A 19679-nucleotide genomic window follows, 5' to 3' on the forward strand; every position below is an offset into this window, starting at 1 on the left:
CTGGAGAATCCCATGGAAAGAGGAGCCTGAAGGGCTACAGCCCATGGGGGTTGCAAAGAGTCAGACATTACTGAGCTACTAATATACACATTATATCAATTTAATACCTTTCTCAATAATCAGTAATCTTTCACTTTCCTCATTTGCTACTTAATTTAATCTGGCTTTCCCCTAGGTTTGGGTATAAGTTTTTTTCTATGGCAAAACAATGCAATCCTCTAAATGGTTTCTGGGAAGTTTCAGGGACCCTAGAAGGGTGATTGCATCAAATTCCTTAAACCAGTTGTACTGAACATTTCTAAAGAAAGACACTCCAGAATTTTCCAGAGAAAAATGGTGACTATCTTTAAATAAGCAACATAAAAGTCTGGGAAAGAGAGAAAGTAGCTTTGGGACAAAGACTACAGGACTTCCAGAGTGGATTCAGGGCTGAGGCTGATGCCAGGAGATGGAAAACAAGATGCTCAAAAGGGGCTTCTTTTCCTTCCCCTCACTCTTTCCCTCCCTCCCTTCTTTCCTGCCTCCTCCACAGCCCTCACCTTTTCTTCCTTCCTTTTTTTTTTTTTTTTTTTTATGAAACAGTATATTATTAGAGAGGAAGAAAAGAAGGTAATTTGCGGGGTGTGTGTTGAGGGGAACATTCTGCCAATTAAGTCTTAGATGAAAGACTGCGGGTGACAGAAAGGAGACGGGAACAACCGTGTTGAAAGGAACGGGGTCCACGAGGCACTGCCAGGAGATGGGTGTGAGCAGGAGGCTGGGACGCCTGTAACTGGACAGACAGGCGAGGAGTCCTTGCTCAGTAAGTACTCGTTGAATGAAAGCAGGGAAGACTAAGTCAGTCGGTAAAGGGGGAAAAGGTCCTGAATTCTGGGATCCAATGCTGAAAAGAAATCTCAAGTGGAATACTGAGTAGAAGGTAATCAAGGTCGGCAAAGGTGGCGAAGCTCAGGAGACTTCCTGTTCGGGGCCTTGCTTAGGGGTATCTTGCTTCATCACGATGTTCCTGAATTTGCTCTTGACTCTGTAGCCCCAGCAGAAGTCCTTCTAGAGCATACGCAAAGCCTCAGAATTTCAGGGTCACCGCGATACTGTGGCGTGTCTTTAACTCTTTCAACTCCCCTAGAAAGAGAGCCTTCTCTATGTAGAAGGTTTTCCTCTCAAACAGGGATGTGAGCCTCACTATCTGCTGCCTCTTCTGACATAAACAAGAAGCCACTGTGCCAGCCATTTGGTTGGCGGTGTGTGCCCGGGTATGTGGCACCTGTTGGCACCCTGTCTGCCCTGCGACAGCCTCTCCTAGCAGAAAGCCACCTCCTGCCTCACTCCCTGTGTCTCAGCGTTTTCTCTTCGAGGAAATGACTCTGCTCTGTACCTTTAACAAAGGCTCCTGGCCCCAAACAGTTCTTTTCTGGCTGAAGACGCCCTAACTCTTGGCTCACTCCCTTCTAATCAGTATCTCTTTCTCCTGTAGATCCTAAATTTATATTATTCAAAAGTTTGCAACAATCACAAATATAGGATTAGACACAAAGCCACTTTTCCGAATAGGTTATCAGAATTACAAAACAAGGACTTGGGGCAATTCTCTCCAGGGAGACGCAGTGAAGGACAGTGGGGATACACAGCTGTGAGACCCAAGAGCTGCTGCCTGACCTGTTCAACTCTTCCCAGGCTCCGTGATGCGAGCGAGTTGCAGGCTTTCAGGGCCACAAGGTCCTCGGGGTAAAATGAGGCAGTGAGCATATCTTGCTGTGGAAAACAATGTCTATGTCACAGTGCCAAGATAAAGATCACGTGAACTAACAGACCAGAGGATCCTGTAAACACGGTGGTGATACCAGCATTGGCAGAGCTGTGACGGGGGAGCCTGTGCCCAGCGTCCTGGGCCTCCCACCCAAGTGTGAGCCTCCGTCTCGCTCTGCCTTTTCCAGAGCACAGACGGACCTCTGCCCTCTGAGCTAGCTGCCTGTCTGTCTCTAAGCCCACAGCTCGAATACCCAATGGCTGGTGTGATTCTGCTGCAACACGCAGCCTGGTTCTGACTTGTGCGGACAGGTCACTACCCTGCTCCGGAAACGAGCTTGTTCTATTTGGGCCCGCATGCTGGGCTCCAACTTAGACAGAGGCTTCCCTGGGGTCTCAGGTGGTAAAGAACCCGCCTGCAATTCCGGAGACTTGGGTTCAATCCCTGGGTCGGGATGATCCCCTGGAGAAGGAGTGGCTACCCACACCAGCATTCCTCCCTGGGAAATCCCATGGAGAGAGAGCCTGGTGCTTAGAGTCCATGGGGTCTCAGAGAATCAGACGTGACTGAGAGGCTAACACTTGTACTTTCAATCAGATCTAGGGAGGTTCATGCCTTCCAACCGGGATATCATCCCTCACACCTGCTCATGAGTGAAACGAAACGCTAACAAAGTCTCAAAAGGAGGTTGGTTTTCCCAGGTGGTTACTGCCCTCCTTCTCCTCCCCTTTCCAAGCAAGCTTAAGAGAGTGGTCGAGACTGAGAACTACCTCCTGACCTCCCATTCCACTTACGCCTTTTCCCTTCATTTTTATATGAGTCATACATGCAGTACTAAAACAGCAAAATAATGGAGAAAGACTCCACTGAAAAGCGACAGCCTTGTTCCTCTTGCTCACTTCTCAAACAACTACTCTAACCTCCTCCTGTTTTAGACCCGCTGGTGGTTGCCTCCATGGCATGAATCAGTATCTTATTGTTGCTCTACTGATGCATCAATTTAAAACATCACTTACTAAGTTCCTGCTAGGAGAGAGGGAGGATTTGGTTGACTTATACCATACCCTACTCATGTCAATTTTAGGCAATTATTTTAGTTCTGTTTTTCCTTATGAATCAACTTTGAGGTATAATTTATATACAAGAAAATGAAACCATTTTAAGTATCCAGTTAAATGCATACTGACAAATGATTCACCCATGTATCTGTCAGCACGCTCAAGACACGGAACACTTCCATCACTCCAAGGTTCCCACACACGCATTCAGTCATGCTCACCGTAATTCCCAGGCCCAGACAGCCACTGATCGGTTTTCTCTGACTGTAGACTACTTCCGTCTGTCCTAGAATTTTACATAAATGGAATACTACAATATGTACTCTTGATGCACCAGGTTTCTTTCACTCATTATAAAATATCTGAAATTCATCCATGTAGTTGAGTTCATCAGTCATTCATTTCTTTTTATTAATAAGAAGTTTTCTATTTTATGCATAGAGCATAATTTACCATTCAAGTGCTGATAAACATCTGGGAGGTTTCCAGATTTTGATTATTATTAATGTGTTAGTCACTCAGTCGTGCCCGACTCTTTACAACCCCATGAACTACGTGGCCCACCAAGCTTCTCTGTCCATGGAACTCTCCAGGCAATGATACTGGAGTTGGTTGCCATTCCCTTCTCTAGGGGATCCTCCTGACCCAGGGATCCAACTAGAGTCCCCTGCATGGCAGGCAGATTCTTTACCATCTGAGCCACAAAGCTACTATGAAAATTCCCATACAAGCCTTTCTGTGGACCTATTTTTCCCTTCTCTTGGGTAGACGGCTCGGAATAGAATTGCTGTACAATTCAAAATATCAATTAGAGGGTGGCGTTTATTTAGGTTTTTAAGAAAGTCTTGTTTTTCTCTAAGTCTACCTCCCAAATAGGGCAGTTGCCAGTAAGTTGTGGGTGTGTAATAAAAATCGCTAGGTTGTGTTTTGGGACGAGCAGGAGAGGGGCCTGTCTCCGTCCTTTGGGCCGGGGGCAGAGGGAGCTCCAAGCGTTTGAGTGGAGACAGGTTTCCCAGGAGTGGGAAGCACCTGGACGCAGCGGTCGCCCTGTCTCTTTGCAGCTGTCCTCAGGTGCTCCCGAGAGTGAGATCCTTTCTGCACGGGGATGGGGGAAGCAGAGGTGTGGGCAGACTGCCAGCTCCATCACTGGACACAGAGATGGTCAGGTCACCCCCGGCCCCCCTCCTCATTCCTACGCGACCCGTCACCGTCCGACTGTCTGAGCCGTCAGGGTGCCCGGCCTTCGGCAGGACTGCTAAGAGGCTCTGGGCTGCTGCTTCCTCTCTCGGATTATCCATCTTCCAGAAATCTGTTGAACTTGCATTTGCTGATGATCGTTTTTCTATTCTCTTTCATTTTGGCTGGGTTTGTTATTTCATTGAAGAGTTGGCAGAGAGGAGAAAAATGATTATCTTTGGCTTGCAGTCCTCACCCAGACATCAATGAATCTGATTCAGTGCAGACATAAGTGTTAAATCAGCCCTGAGCCGCCCCTGGCCAAGCTCATCAGTGGCTGCTGCTTAGCCCCATGCACATCTTCACGTCTTTCCCTACTCGCTCTCCCTGTGACATCTCGGTGACCTTCTTTCCCGAATGTTCTTTGGATCCCACAGCTCTGCTCTCACCTGGTTGCCTCCACCTTTAAGCTCCCCAAGAGCTCCAGAATGTGCTTCTCATCCCCAGCAATTCACTGGTGCTGCCTGGTTGAATTGAGACCATGGATATTTAAAAATGCTTTGTGTTTTATGCTTGTTATTACTGATAATAACAGTGAAATGTGTACTTTGAAGAAAAAAACCTGCCATGTAAAGATAAACCTCAAGCTAATTAGAGAAAACCAGATCTTTAGTTTGTGTAACATAAATTCATGATGCTGTGAAGAAGTTAACAATGCCTGTCTTCACGTGAGGAGAAGGCAATGGCACCCCACTCCAGGACTCTTGCTTGGAAAATCCCATGGATGGAGGAGCCTAGTAGGCTGCAGTCCAGGGGGTTGCTAAGAGTCGGACACGACTGAGCGACTTCACTTTCACTTTGCACTTTCATGCATTGGAGAAGGAAATGGCAACCCACTCCAGTGTTCTTGCCTGGAGAATGCCAGGAACGGGGGAGCCTGGTGGGCTGCCGTCTCTGGGGTTGCACAGAGTCGGACACGACTGAAGCGACTTAGCAGCAGCAGCAGCAGCAGCAGCAGCAGCAGTCTTCACGTGAGAAGTACGTCCTCTTCATTCTTTGGCACTTCCTAAGGGCCAAAACCAATATAGGTCCCTCCCACCAAAAAACAGGGGGATGGCTGCCAGGGCTGGTGGAGGTGAAGAAGTGAGTTGTTTGCGAGAGGAAACAGGTATGGAGTGGACGTTAATGACAGCTGGGTAACAACGTGAATGCACTTAGTGCTACTGGAGTCTGCACTTAACAAGGGCGAAGGTGGTAAACTTTATACTACGAATGTGCCTGTTGTCGCTCAGGCGTGTCCGACTCTTTGCGACCCCACGGGCTGTAGCCCACCAGGCTCCTCCATCCATGGGAATTCCCAGGCAAGAATACTGGAGTGGGCTGCCATTTCCCTCTCCAATGTTATGTATATCTGGCTACAATTAAAAATAAGATATAAAGTCTCACATGTCAAAATGTTACCTTTTGTCAGGATATTTTCCAAACAAAATTCTGATCTGTATCTAAACTTAAATTATGAAGCGAGTAAGGAGAGGGGTGTCAACACAAGAAACAGTCTGAAAGAAAGAAACAGAACTGCAGGGTGATGTCAATAACAGTGGTTTCCACTTACTGGAGGGAACTTGATGCCAGGCACTGTGCTAAATGCTTTACATGGGTTAATTCACTCAAAACGACTCCAAGAGACAGAAGATTAGACACGTCAAGTCAGCTGCTGACAGGCTCACAGCTGAAGACTGGGAGAAACAGATCAACCCCAGGAGGTCTGGGTTAAAGCCCTGCTCTGACCACTACCTGCCTGGCCAGTCTGGGGTCAGAGGGTGGTGAGGAGGACACATTCAGACACCCCTAAGCTGCAGGCTTAAGAGGCTCATGAGACCAAACCAATGGCCTACGGTGCCCCCTCTCTGTGCCGGGCGCACCGGGAGGGAGAGACTCCCGGCAGCTGACTGCGGAGGGAGGCAGACGGGCCACAGACACCAGGCGGACACGCCCAGCGGCCTCAGAGGCGGGGACCGAGGGGAGGACCGGGAGCCGGGGGCTCGTCCAAGCCGCACAATCCCTGGCTGAACAAGTACCGACTAAAGAAATAAAATTCGCCTATAGAAATGTATTCTATCTCTGACTGCATTTGAAAACAGACCGGTAAAAGAATCAACCTCACTTTCTTCCCCTCAAAGAAAAGAAATTTAACAGACTGTGGCCATCCTTGATGTTCAAATCACAATAAGGAGGATACTGACTTTTTGTTCAGATTATACTTGAAGTAATGATGTTACAGGGATCCCGTGTTAAAATGTCCCCACACTGAAGATTCCAGGAGGCGTATGGTGACCATCTGAAATGTAAACTGCAGCAGAAAGTTCACGTTGCAACCTGAAGCGTGCACTGTCGTCCAGACAGAGAGATGAGGGGAAAGCAGACACCGGAGTGAGCCCCCCTGAAAGCCCAGATTCCAGCAGCTCTCCTCGCACCTGCCTGCTGCCCTGCATTCCTCTCAGACCCCGCCTGCCTTCGCAGCGTCCCAGGAGAACAGCTGGTAACGTGCTGACGCAAGAACTGGAGGGACGGGTCTCACCTCTAAAGGCCAAAAGTCACTGCTGCTTGCGACGCTTGCTTGCTTCAAGAATCAAGTTACTTCTTGAGAGACTGCGATACAAGTTACTTCTTTTTTTAAGTACAGTCTTAAGAATTCTACACCATATATAGATATTCTATACTATACACAGTGAATGCATACTATACCTTGTTCCAATATCAAGCCAGCTGCCATAATCTTTGATCAAGAAGAAAAAATGCTGTAAAACAAAACAAGATACAGGCCCATTAAACACAAAGGCTACACAGAGTCAGGCTAAAAACAACGTCGCTTTAGGACTGTGTCTTTCAGATTTCCCTCAGAACCGCTATCTGACTAGAATCAATAAGAATTCGCCTTTTATTGAAATTTTCGCTTGGACTAAAATGAGCAACAGCCTAAAAGCAGAAACAGCATCTCCATTGAGTGACATGAGCACAAAGGTGACCCTGTGCACAGCTAGAGAGAAGGCGGCACCGTCAGCAAAGTGACTAGTGACACGGAGGCTCAGCGAGCAGAAGCCAGTGTCTAATCATCATCCTGAAGATAAACTCTTTCAGGAGCTTTATAATCTAGTGCCTGATTCAGTCAATGATCAGGTGTGTGTGCTGGGTGTGTGTGGATGTGAGATGAGTGTTGTCACTGGAAGTACAGGCGAGGACAGGAGCTCAGAGGAAGGGGGCAGACTCCAACTAGGGCGGACTCCAGCCAGGGAAGGCTGTCCCAACAAGAACTCTAAACGTCTAAGCGACAAGTAAGAGGTGAAGGGGAGGCTGGGGAGGTCAGCAGAGGAGCGTGATCTGACAGAGGGGGTAACTATGAGCATCAGGAGCCCACGGCCAGGCTGAGTCCAGGAAACAAGGGCAGGGGAGAGGCACGGCGCCGGGCACAAGCAGCGCTTTGCCCGAACGCGGCTCTCCAAGCTGAGCTCAGCAGTCTGATTCTTCACACAAAATTAACCACAGCATTTAAATTCCCTTCTGTTAACATGTCTCTGCCTTTCTGCCACTCTGTGAGCACACCTGAAAGCCCAATCGTCCTGACGTTATGTGAGGTCCATGTCAGGAATACATCCAGTTCAATACAGCATAAAAGTGCTCTCCTCGGAGCCAGGTGACGAGGACTCTGATTTGGGAAGCTGTCCTAACAGCCTCGTCACCTCCAGCACACAAAGGTGACTAGCGAAGAGGGACCCTTCTCTAAAGAGAGGGCGGCTGTGGCCGTCAGCGACTACGGGGCGTCAGCAGGTCCTGCCTGACAGGAGCCTTTTGCCTCGGGGACCTCAGCCACTGGACGGTCTTATCCGGTCATTTATGTTCAGGGCTCTGGGTCGTGTGTTATCAGCTCCACCTCCAAAACGGCTGGAGATGAAAGACAGCCGTGGGAACGTGACTGAGCCCAGTAAAAAGTCTGGCCGTCGCAGCTCTGCCGAGCACTGTCGCTGTCGATGCGGGGGAGCCCAGCTGTCCCCGCTCCACGGGGCGGGCGGCCAGCGCTCCACCACGGGACCCTGTTGGACTCCGCCCTCAGCACATCTCCCCTTTGCTCATCTGCATCTGCTCCTTCCACTGTAACGGCCTTCCCTGCTGGCTCAGATGGTAAAGAATCTGCCTGCAGCGCAAAAGACCTGGGTTCGATCCCCGGGTCGGGAAGATCCCCTGGAGAAGGGAATGACTACCCACTCCAGTACTCTTGCCTGAAGAATTCCCATGGACAGGGGAGCTTGATGGGCTACAGTCCATGGGGTTGCAAAGAGTCGGACACGACTGAGCAACTAACGCTTCTCCCTGTAACAAGTCACACTTGTGAATATTAACAGTCTTCAGTGAATGCTCTGAGTCCATTCAGTGAATGATCAGACGTGAGGGTAGTGAGGGGAACTTCCTGGACTTGTAGGTGTAAAACAGCGTCTATCTGTTCATGCTATGCTATGCTATGCTAAGTCACTTCAGTTGTGTCTGACTCTGTGCGACCCCATAGACGGCAGCCCACCAGGCTCCCCTGTCCCTGGGATTCTCCAGGCAAGAACACTGGAGTGGGCTGCCATTTCCTTCTCCAATGCATGAAAGTGAAAAGTGAAAGTGAAGTCGCTCAGTCGTGTCTGACTCTTAGTGACCCCATGGACTGCAGCCCACCAGGCTCCTGCGTCCATGGGATTTTCCAAGCAAGAGTACTGGAGTGGGTGCCATTGCCTTCTCCGCTATCTGTTCATACACTACATATAAGAGGCCCAGCTACCTGTCCCTCTCTAGAACTCGTTATTAGAGCTGTGGTCTTGATAATATTATCCTCTTTCCTATTTCCCTTCCTTCACCCCACTCTTTTTCCTTTTTCAATCTGACTAAAACATTAAAAACCAACATTTCAAGTAGGAAAATGATGCATCACCTGACTCTAAAGCTAGCTGTTCATGTTACCTTCCTATGGAAGTTAATACAACCCACCATAGAAGACCATGTATAAGATACAGGTTCTGATAAGTCAAGTTAGATGATTTTTGACACCCTAAGAAGAGCATTTGTACTGCATTGAAAGTCAAAAAAATAATAATAAAAAGAAAGTAATTTATGTGTAACTTACACCAGCACTTATAACTCAGTATCTAAAGAGTTCATATACAGACATGCACTCATATTTCATTTGATTAAATTAACTTGTTTAGCTTCTCAATCTTATTTATATTGAATATCCAGTAATGTCTTACCAAAGCCATGATGTCTGATATGTTGATAACCATGAGGAAAAGACTGGAAAAAAATAAATAAAGGATACATGTAACACAGCGGGCACATTTTAAAAGCATATTAATATCAAAATTAGAATAATCAAATGACCTAACATTCTGGTATTAGTATTTCTGCTTCTGAAAATACATTTGACAAAAGCTCTTTTCACATTATCATGGACTCCTGTCCCACAGTGATGGGCTAGACTTCAAAAATGTTACTTAACATTTTGAATATTTATTTTAAGTATACGAAAGGGACATGAATTTTGATTTTTTATTAAGCTTTTTATATAAGATAATTACAGATATACATGTAATTTCAGAAATGATATAGAGGGAGCCCATGTACTCTCTTCTTCTCCAAGATTCTTGAGAGTCCCTTGGACTGCAAGGAGATCCAACCAGTCCATCCTAAAGGAGATCAGTCCTGGGTATTCATTGGAAGGACTGATGTTGAAGGCTAAAACTGTAATACTTTGGCCACATGATGAGAAGGGCTGACTCATTTGAAAAGACCCTGATGCTGGGAAAGATTGAAGGGGGGAGGAGAAGAGGATGACAGAGGATGAGATGGTTGGTTGGCATCACCGACTCAACGGACATGGGTTTGGGTGGACTCCGGGAGTTGGTGATGGACAGGGAGGCCTGGCGTGCTGCCGTTCATGGGGTCGCAAAGAGCTGGACACGACTGAGCGACTGAACTGAACTGAGCTGTTGCACTCTCTGCCCGGTTTCCCTACTGGTGAGTCTTTCAAAGCTCCAGGACAATATCACAACCTGGACACTGCCACCGGTGCTGGCAACACACACAGTGTTTCCATCGTCACAAGGATCCCTTATGATGCTTGTGTTACAGATTTTACTCTGGGTGGTTTTACCTTTTTACAGTGTTATTTGGTGTTTTCTACCAAGTTCAATTTTTCCCGGGCCACGTTTTTTCAGTGCTCTAGGGAATCGGAAGGTTGAAGACCTTAAGTCAGCCTTGTGTCTAAAAGAAATGTCACAATGTGCGGTAGCAGCCATTTCCAGTTTTATCTTATGCTAGTAACTTCTACCACTAATTCAGCAGATAAGTTTTCAGTTTCTATGGCATGCCAGTCACTGTGCTTATTGCTGGTAATACATCAGGTGACCAGAGCTTACCATCTAACGAAGGGAGACAAATAATAAATAGAACGTTTGCAATAACAATACAAGGTCAGGTGGTGTTAAATGTTAGAAGAGAAGTGGATTGACTGGACGAATATCTACGAGGAGGAGACATTTAAGCAGAGACGTGGATGAGCGGAGCGGACCACGAAACCGAATGAGCAGGAACACTACCGGCAGACCTAGCGTGGACCTACAAAGGGCGTGCGGACCGAGCGCGGACCTACAAAAGGCGTGCGACAGAACTGTGCATGGCGCCCAAGGAACAGCGAGCGCGCAGCCGGAAGCGGAGTGCGCGCAAAGGGCTGCGGGAAACAAGGACGAGAGGTGCAGGGCGGACCACAGGGCCACATTCAGGGCTGCAGAACTGGTCCTCGCTGGGACAAGAAGCTCCTGGAAGATCTAAAGGCTGCACTATCCGTTGCGTACATAACAATTCTCGGAGGACAGGAGTACAAGCAGGGAGGTCAGCTAAGGGTCCACTGAAGATGAATGACAATAGTGGGCTGTGGTGGTGATTGAAACGTGGACAGAAAGATGACACTGGTGACATTCAGCAAGTGGAAACACCAATGAGGGATGGGCGGACTTGAGCTTCTGCACTGGGTCAGAAAAAAAACAGGAGGAGCAGCTAGAGGTCGCCAGGAGGAAAGGGACTTGCTGAGTTCAATGTGCACAAATTGAGTGGGTCAGTATAACATTCCGGGGAAATGTCAGTGACTTATAAGGGTTTAAAGGTCAAAGAGAAGACATTTACAAAGTCACACTTTGCCTTCTTTGCCTCAGTTCTCTCCCTTTGAATTCAGTTGTATTAAATACTTAAATACTAAAACTGTGTATTTAGTTTTTCCCTGTACTAAATAAATTTAAGGGACTAGATCTGATAGACAGAGTGCCTGAAGAATTATGGATGGAGGTTCGTGACAATTGTACAGGAGACAGGGAGCAAGACCATCTACAAAAAAAAGACATGCAAAAAAGCAGAATGGCTGTCTGGGGAGGCCTTACAAATACCTGTGAAGAGAAGCGAAAACAAAGGAGAAAAGGAAAGATATACCATTTGAATGCAGAGTTCCAAAGAAGTTCCAAAGCAAGGAGAGATAAGAAAGCCTTCCTCAGCGATCAATGCAAAGAAATAGAGGAAAACAACAGAATGGAAAAGATTATAGATCTCTTCAAGAAAAAGAGAGATACCAAGGGAACATTTCATGCAAAGATGGGCTCAATAAAGGACAGAAATGGTATGGACCTAACACAAGCAGAAGATATTAAGAAGAGGTGGCAAGAATACACAGAAGAACTGTACAAAAAAGATCTTCACGACCCAGATAATCACGATGGTGTGATCACTCACCTAGAGCCAGACATCTTGGAATGTGAAGTCAAGTGGGCCTTAGAAAGCATTACTATGAACAAAGCTAGTGGAGGTGATGGAATTCCAGTTGAGCTATTTCAAATCCTGAAAGATGATGCTGTGAAAGTGCTGCACTCAATATGCCAGCAAATTTGGAAAACTCAGCAGTGGCCACAGGACTGGAAAAGGTCAGTTTTCATTCCAATCCCAAAGAAAGGCAATGCCAAAGAATGCTCAAACTACCGCACAATTGCACTCATCTCACACGCTAGTAAAGTAATGCTCACAATTCTCCAAGCCAGGCTTCAGCAATACGTGAACCATGAACTTCCAGATGTTCAAGCTGGTTTTAGCAAAGGCAGAGGAACCAGAGATCAAATTACCAACATCCGCTGGATCATCGAAAAAGCAAGAGAGTTCCAGAAAAACATTTACTTCTGCTTTATTGACTATGCCAAAGCCTTTGACTGTGTGGATCACAATCAACTGTGGAAAATTCTGAAAGAGATGGGAATACCAGACCACCTGACCTGCCTCTTGAGAAACCTACATGCAGGTCAGGAAGCAACAGTTAGAACTGGACACAGAACAACAGACTTGTTCCATATAGGAAAAGGAGTACGTCAAAGCTGTATATTGTCACCCTGTTTATTTAACTTCTATGCAGAGTACATCATGAGAAACGCTGGGCTGGAGGAAGCACAAGCTGGAATCAAGATTGCTGGGAGAAATATCAATAACCTCAGATATGCAAATGACACCACCCTTATGGCAGAAAGGGAAGAAGAACTAAAGAGCCTCTTGATGAAAGTGCAAGAGGAGAGTGAAAAAGTTGGCTTAAAGCTCAACATTCAGAAAACGAAGATCATGGCATCTGCTCCCATCACTTCATGGCAAATAGATGGGGAAACAGTGGAAACAGTGTCAGACTTTATTTTTTTGGGCTCCAAAATCACTGCAGATGGTGACTGCAGCCATGAAATTAAGACGCTTACTCCTTGGAAGCAAAGTTATGACCAACCTAGATAGCATATTCAAAAGCGGAGACGCTACTTTGTCAACAAAGGTCCATCTAGTCAAGGCTATGGTTTTTCCAGTGGTCATGTATGGATGTGAGAGTTGGACTTGAAGAAGGCTGAGTGCCAAAGAATTGATGCTTTTGAACTGTGGTGTTGGAGAAGATTCTTGAGAGTCCCCTGGACAGCAAGAAGATCCACCAGTCCATCCTAAAGGAGATCAGTCCTGGGTGTTCATTGGAAGGAATGATGCTGAAGCTGAAACTCCAGTACTTTGTCCACCTGATGCGAAGAGCTGAGTCATTTGAAAAGACCCTGATGCTGGGAAAGATTGAAGGCAGGAGGAGAAGGGGATGACAGAGGATAAGATGGTTGGATGGCATCACTGACTCAATGGACATGAGTTTGGATAAACTCCAGGAGTTGGTGATGGACAAGGAGGCCTGGGGCGTGCTGCAGTTCATGGGGTTGCAAAGAGTCAGACATGATTGAGTGACTAAACTGAACTGAGTCTCAAGTTAAAATTACTACACACACACACACACACTTTGATGAGTCTTCTATTTCTTGTCCCACATGTGCCAAGCACTTCTTGAAAGAAAGTGAAAGTGAAGTCGCTCAGTCGTGTCTGACTCTTAGCGACCCCATGGACTATAGCCTACCAGGCTCCTCCGTCCATGGGATTTTCCAGGCAGGAGTACTGGAGTGGGTTGCCATTTCCTTCTCCACAAGCTCTTCTTATTTAGACTTTAATTAAAAGTCCTTCTTAAAAAATTGTGTTCACTAACAGAGATGCAGGAAAGCACATGTCTGTCACTTGACTAGTTTTTTTTCCTTTAATTGCATGTAAGTCACTATTTTCTATGTGGTATTGACAAGGTATAAGTGCTTTTAATGTTAAATTCAAGTAAAAATCCTGTAAAAATGTACTAAATTAGACTAGAAATAAGATTTCTACTATTTTTAAACCATGGAAGAAAACCTTTTTTAATAAAATTATTATGGCATACACATAATAATATGCTATACTCAGTTCTAGCCTAAATTCATCAAGAAGAACATGCAAATTTATTCTAATATTCATTATTTCTTTCAGTATTGAATATTCCAGTTTGATTAAAGAATAATAAAACTGCTAGGAGACTACATATTTATCTCAAGTGTCTTTCAGAAAGGCTGATCAGTCCTATGCAGATGAAACAATTTCATTGCTTCAGAAGAGCAAACAGTTGGGTTGACAGCTTCTCTTCCAGTCTTTGATTACTTAACACATTGATTGTTCCACAAATTCCTAGAAACTCAGAAACAATACTTCCTATTCCATTTGTCAAAAGTTTAGTAATCAAGACTGAGAAACCACATAAATTAGGGACATCTAGAAGCTAATTTCAACTGATATAAAATGACATAATGTTATAACACATGTATCTAATACACATTTATGAGAGAATCCAAAAGAAAACAGGATGATATCACCTGGAGTTGTAGGCACAGCTATATCTACAATGAACAAGTTACTAACTACAAGAATTTGACATTTATATTTTATAGTTTTCTAGGGGGGGGTTCCTCTCTAGCTGGGGGCATTCTAATAATATTTTATAGTTGAAAAAGCATATTTTTATGTTACAGGCTGTAATCAACTATTTCCTCTAATGACTACACAATTCTGGCTAAAAGGGCGGAACATTTTTTCCCTCATTTTTATAATAAAAATCTATGTTACAGTATCTTAATAGCAATCACAGAAAATACCATCAAATGTTTACTTTCGTTTCCTAAAAGTGAACAAATTCAAAGCATTCATCTTACCTTTTTGAAGATAATTGAGTAGTTACCTGAACAGCTTCAAAAGCACACATCACAAGAACAAAGGGGATTAAAATCTGTTTGAAAGAAAAACAAATGATGCCGTGGGTGCCTGTAGCATTTGAAGAAATACTTCGATTTCTCACAATTTATCTGTGTTAGTGGAAAGCAAATGCTGAAATACAATCAAGATGCCAGTGACGTGTAGAATAGTGATCAAATTGATTTAGAAATCCACGTCAGCAGCAGAGGCAGAAAACGATAACAACAAACGTTTCAGATAAAGCCTATAGGGATCAAATGGATTTAGAAATCCACGTCAGCGGCAGAGGCAGAAAAGATAACAACAAACATTTCAGATAAAGCCTAGTCCAGCGTTTTGTTCTCCTGAACTCATTGTAATAATTAACGACTATGTTCAAATGATCCCAAGAGGGTGTGAAAGGCACACAGGCCCAAATCAAATTAATTATGAAGCCTGAAGATCTGACTCACAGATCCTTGAACTCATCTGGTTATTTGTCACTACAACTCTGTTAACATGATTTAACTGCCTAACCGTTGCTGTCTGTGGTTTTATTTCAATACTAATTTATTCCTGATTATAAAATTCATACTCGGTAAAAAAAAAATGGAGAAAGGTATAATAAAATTTATATTGGTTGAAAAAAAATCCTATAAGCCAGAAATAACACCATTAATATTTTGAGATACTGTTTTCCAATGACCAGTTAAAAATACACACACATGATGCTTAAACAAAGAGGGGAGGGAGAAGATATGGAAAAGAGATGATGCTCACAACTACATAAGATTCCTGTTCAAGTGAAGACTACATGAGTGAAATAGAGTTCTAAGAGGACTTTCACTTCCAGCCACATCAGTCAATAAAAGTGACCAAATACATTTAGTCAGTAAAGCTTACTGAATTAAGCTGGAGATTACAGATTGAGCATTTAACGTAAACTTTAGTTTTTCTTTCTTTTTTTCTTGTTTTTAATTAAAGGCTCATGATCTTTAACAGACTGAGAAAAGAACTACCACCATCAAGAAAAATGTACATAGACTAAAGAAACTATTAATACACATTTCAAAATAACAGTATGTGACATAAGAAAATGAACATCTTTTTAACATTTCCTAAAATCACCTTTGCATTTGTGCAGTAACAAAACAGGATATTAATCCTATTAAGATATACATACTTTCAACAATTATTACTTATGTAATCTGAATAGGAAACAATCAGATTTTAGGCAGATATTAGTTCTTGTATTTAAACAAGTACATACTAAGTATATAAAATGTGCCAGGCACTATGGTAGAGGGAATAAGACAAGCTTAATAATCCTAGAGAGAAAGGGAAAGAATGTGAATTACATTCCACTGGAGAGTCTGAACCCCTGGAAAGCTGATAATTTGTCATTATCTTAGAATCCTCAGGACCCAGCTGGTGCTGATAAGCCTTCAATGACATATTTATTGAATGAATAAATCAATTCTAGGTACAAGGATTATGAGAAAAGATGATAACGTGCTGGCAGTCTTGTGGGTGGGGAACACGGCTTTGGGGAACCTTTCATCTCGAGGAGCAAGGCAGTTTTGATCCACCCTTCACTTCCCAGGCTTTAATCACCTTTGATAGGACTTCCTGGGACTAACAGAGATTCTCTACTTTTTTGAAGTTAAATGGGCTTAAGACTAAACCAAGAAGATTAACTCTATTTTGGAGCATAGGCTAAAGCGTCCCCCACTCCCATTCAGCAGTGTCTGAGAAGGTGTCTACTTTCCAGCTACTTAGCTCTGCCACTTCATAATCTTAATGTCACGTGTCACATGATCTTCATGGGACAATGAGTTCCTAATCTTAATTAATCAGTATCTTAAGAAAAGAAGAAAACCAACCTTCCACATTATCAGGGCTCCCATCTTGAAAGGACTAAACACGGTCAGAAAGCAGTAGACGGAGGAAGGGTCAAAGCTAAGGAATCAACAAGAAAAGGGATTTCAGAATTCACATTATTGCAACTTGAATGTTCTTCTGAAAAGGATGTTTAAATTAACTTTCTGAAAGCTATTCTTACTATAACACAAGTATACAGTGTATCAAGAATTATTATGGGGGCTTTTCTGGTGGCTCAATGGTGAAGAATCCACCTGCCAATGCAGGAGACACAGGTCTGATCCCTGATCCGGGAAGATCCCACTGGCTGTGGAGCTACTGCGTGTGCGGTGGAGCCTGGGAGCGGCACTGCGCCCATGAGCCGCACCTACCAGAGAGGAGCCCCCGCTCTTCGCAACCTGAGAAAGCCCGCATGCAATGACAGAGATGCAGCGCAGCCCAAAGTAAAGAAAGTAAATATTGTCTTAAAAGAATTGTTACAGTATGAATGAGATAGACTTGTACGTGCCAATATGTACCAATTTCCAAAATACATCCTTCAGGATAAAAAGCAAGAACAAAATCCCTAATTTGTATATTTTCTGGTTATATATATATGGATATATATAGTTGTTATTTAAAATTACCTGTTAACAGAAGCTATATTTCCAGTTCCAAAAAAGGCTGTCACTAAGAAGAAGACCTAAATAGAGTTAAAGGAAATGCCAGAACAAGTCAGAATCCATAGAAGCTCCTTTTCGTTTAGAGAAGGCATATCTATTCTACCACGAGGGTAATTTGCTTTCTCTACTTGTACACTTGGTGGTAAATTGCTGAAAATGAGTGTTGCACCATATTTCCTCGTGAATGCATTTGGAAAGAACCAGGCTGAACAAGCGACATACTAAGAACAGCAAGGCCTGGGAGTCACACTCGCTCGTCACGGTCACCTCGGGAAGGTTACGATTTTCCTCCCCTCTCACATAGGTGTTGGATTAGTGTTATCTGTAGCTGGCAGCTAAAGATTAAAAAAAGAAGTGACAGACATTTTCAGCTGAAACCCAGGTTCAGTTCAGATACGCTCGCTGGGCCCACTATACGTGACATGGCTCTTCGGGAGGCTCAGGAAGAAATAAGACGCCGTGTTTTAAAAGAGTTCCGTTAGAAGATGAGAAAGTGTTAAACATCTTTTTGACGTTTCTTCAACTTATATTTGTAATAGTGCAGTAATAAAAAGTAGAAATTAGTTTTATTGGTGTCTAAGAACTTACTGCTAGTAAAGCATTTAAAATAGTGTTTGGTCCCCTGAAAGTGCTCGATAAATGTTAGTTACTTTATTATTATAGGCACATACACAAAAGTGGTACAGAACAGTGAGGAGGGAGGATGAGTCACGGCAGATCTCACCGAAGAAGTGGTATCTGAGTTGGTGACTTGAGCCTTAAATATATTCATGGTTCTATCCATTCAACCAATTCACTAACCAACCAATATTTATCACCTAGTATGTCAGAAGCAGAGCTAGGCACTAATAATATAATTATAAATACAACAGTATAAAGTGCTCATATGGTAACTAAAATTTGGATGATAGGTAGAAGTGGGTAAGATTCATTAAAGGTAAATAACGGGAAAGTAAGGGCATTAATGAAGGGTACAGAAAGTTGAAGCAAGAAATACAGATTGGTGGCATATTAATAAAAAGCCGTGAACTTTATTGTGGAGACGTTCAAGAGTCAGCAAGCATTTTCAGTGAGTGATACAAACAAGAAATATCAACAACAGTGAAATATTTGATCAGGGAGACTAATAATTAGAGGCAGGAAATTCAGATATGAAGCTCTTTTAATAGTCCATAAGTTGGGGACCAAGAAAGTCTGAACTGGTGTGGTCAGAGTGGAAATGGAGGAGAGAAACCGGGGGACCTTGGTCAGGGGCTAGTTAAATATGACAACAAGTTTGACGGCCTGGGAACACAGCAACAACATTAAATGAGATGAGGTCAGGCAGAGACTGACTTTGGAGAGGGGTGGGCAGTCGCCAGTCAGTGTGGACATATATTTGGTGACGCCCAGCAGGATGTGGTGGAGGTGGTGGTAAAGAACCGCATGCCAATGCAGGAGACATAAGAGATGTGGGTTCGATTCCTGGGTCAGTAAGACAGCATGGCGATCCAGTCCAGTATTCTTGCCTGGAGGATCCCATGGACAGAGGAGCCTGGTGGGCTACAGACCACGTGGTCGCAAGGAGTCAGACACAACTGAAGCGACTTGACACGCACGCAGGCGGCAGGAACGGTAGTCACGTGACTCTAGAGGTCAGGGCTGGAGAGGTCGGTCTCAGGGGTGTGTGCACAGAGAGAGGTGTCAGTCAGAGCTATAGGAGAGGGTGACACTACCCAGGCACGTTTAGAGGAGAAGGTTAATACAGAGCTCAGAGGAAAAGCATGCATCGTGTAGGAGCAAAGGAAGAGTGAGTTTTCGTGAAGCAGAATAGAGGTGGTGTAGAATCTGAGAAGAGAACCTGGATCGTGTTCTGGAGGACAAAGGAAAAGAAAGAAATCAGTTGAGGCGAATACTGTAAGAGCGGTCAAGTGAAACCAAACACATGGGACTGTGCGACGTCCACTCCTGGTCTGCAGGCCACACACACGAGAAACCAAACACACGAGAGGGTGCAGGAGAGGACGTCAGCACAGCAAGGACAAGCATTCAAAGGCACCCATCTAGGCTGAGGAGATCGCACATAAATGGGGAGGAAACGGTAGCAGCAGGGAGCTAGGCTGTAAACACTACGGACAGATGAAGGATAATTGAGGAGGAGGCAGGGCTCAGCAGAAGGAGCATCTTATTAGCACAGGCTGAGTGGAAGGAGTCGGCAAGACAGAAAGCCAAATTGAGAGTGAAGGCAAGAGGCAGAGGAGAGAAGAGGAGCACTGATCTCCCGGACCTCAGTGGTCCAGACTCCACTGTGTCCGTTCAAAGGAGATACCTCCCGATGGACACCTTGAAGCCGGTCAGCTCGCCTTTCCAAAGCGAGACGGTATTCCCGTTACATTGTCTTTCAAACTTCTAACGCTAACAGCTGTCACACAAGGTGATCCAGCGACCTCGTGAGACATGTTATATGAGTACCGTATAAAGTACACATAAAAACATACAGACCTAACACATTTGTCTGTT

At 44.5% G+C, this 19679-nt stretch overlaps 1 protein-coding gene across 6 annotated transcripts in view; it reads right to left on the reverse strand.

The window, feature by feature from the left end:
- The window catches only part of PIGN (phosphatidylinositol glycan anchor biosynthesis class N), a 105069-nt gene that overhangs the window by 16299 nt on the left and 69091 nt on the right, over positions 1–19679 (reverse strand). For 3 of the 6 annotated variants that reach the window (XM_027525614.1, XM_027525616.1, XM_027525615.1), the window contains 5 exons: positions 17145–17200; positions 16521–16596; positions 14619–14692; positions 9264–9306; positions 6727–6779 (listed from right to left, as the gene is read on the reverse strand). In XM_027525614.1, the coding sequence (XP_027381415.1) occupies positions 6727–6779; positions 9264–9306; positions 14619–14692; positions 16521–16596; positions 17145–17200 (302 nt within the window). Of the gene's footprint in view, positions 1–3609; positions 4506–6726; positions 6780–9263; positions 9307–10165; positions 10234–14618; positions 14693–16520; positions 16597–17144; positions 17201–18729; positions 19033–19679 lie in introns of those variants that run through there. The other 3 variants (XM_027525617.1, XM_027525618.1, XM_027525619.1) reach the window with 3 other exon arrangements.

The sequence above is a fragment of the Bos indicus x Bos taurus genome, chromosome 24 (assembly GCF_003369695.1).
Source record: "Bos indicus x Bos taurus breed Angus x Brahman F1 hybrid chromosome 24, Bos_hybrid_MaternalHap_v2.0, whole genome shotgun sequence".
Lineage (NCBI taxonomy): Eukaryota > Metazoa > Chordata > Mammalia > Artiodactyla > Bovidae > Bos > Bos indicus x Bos taurus.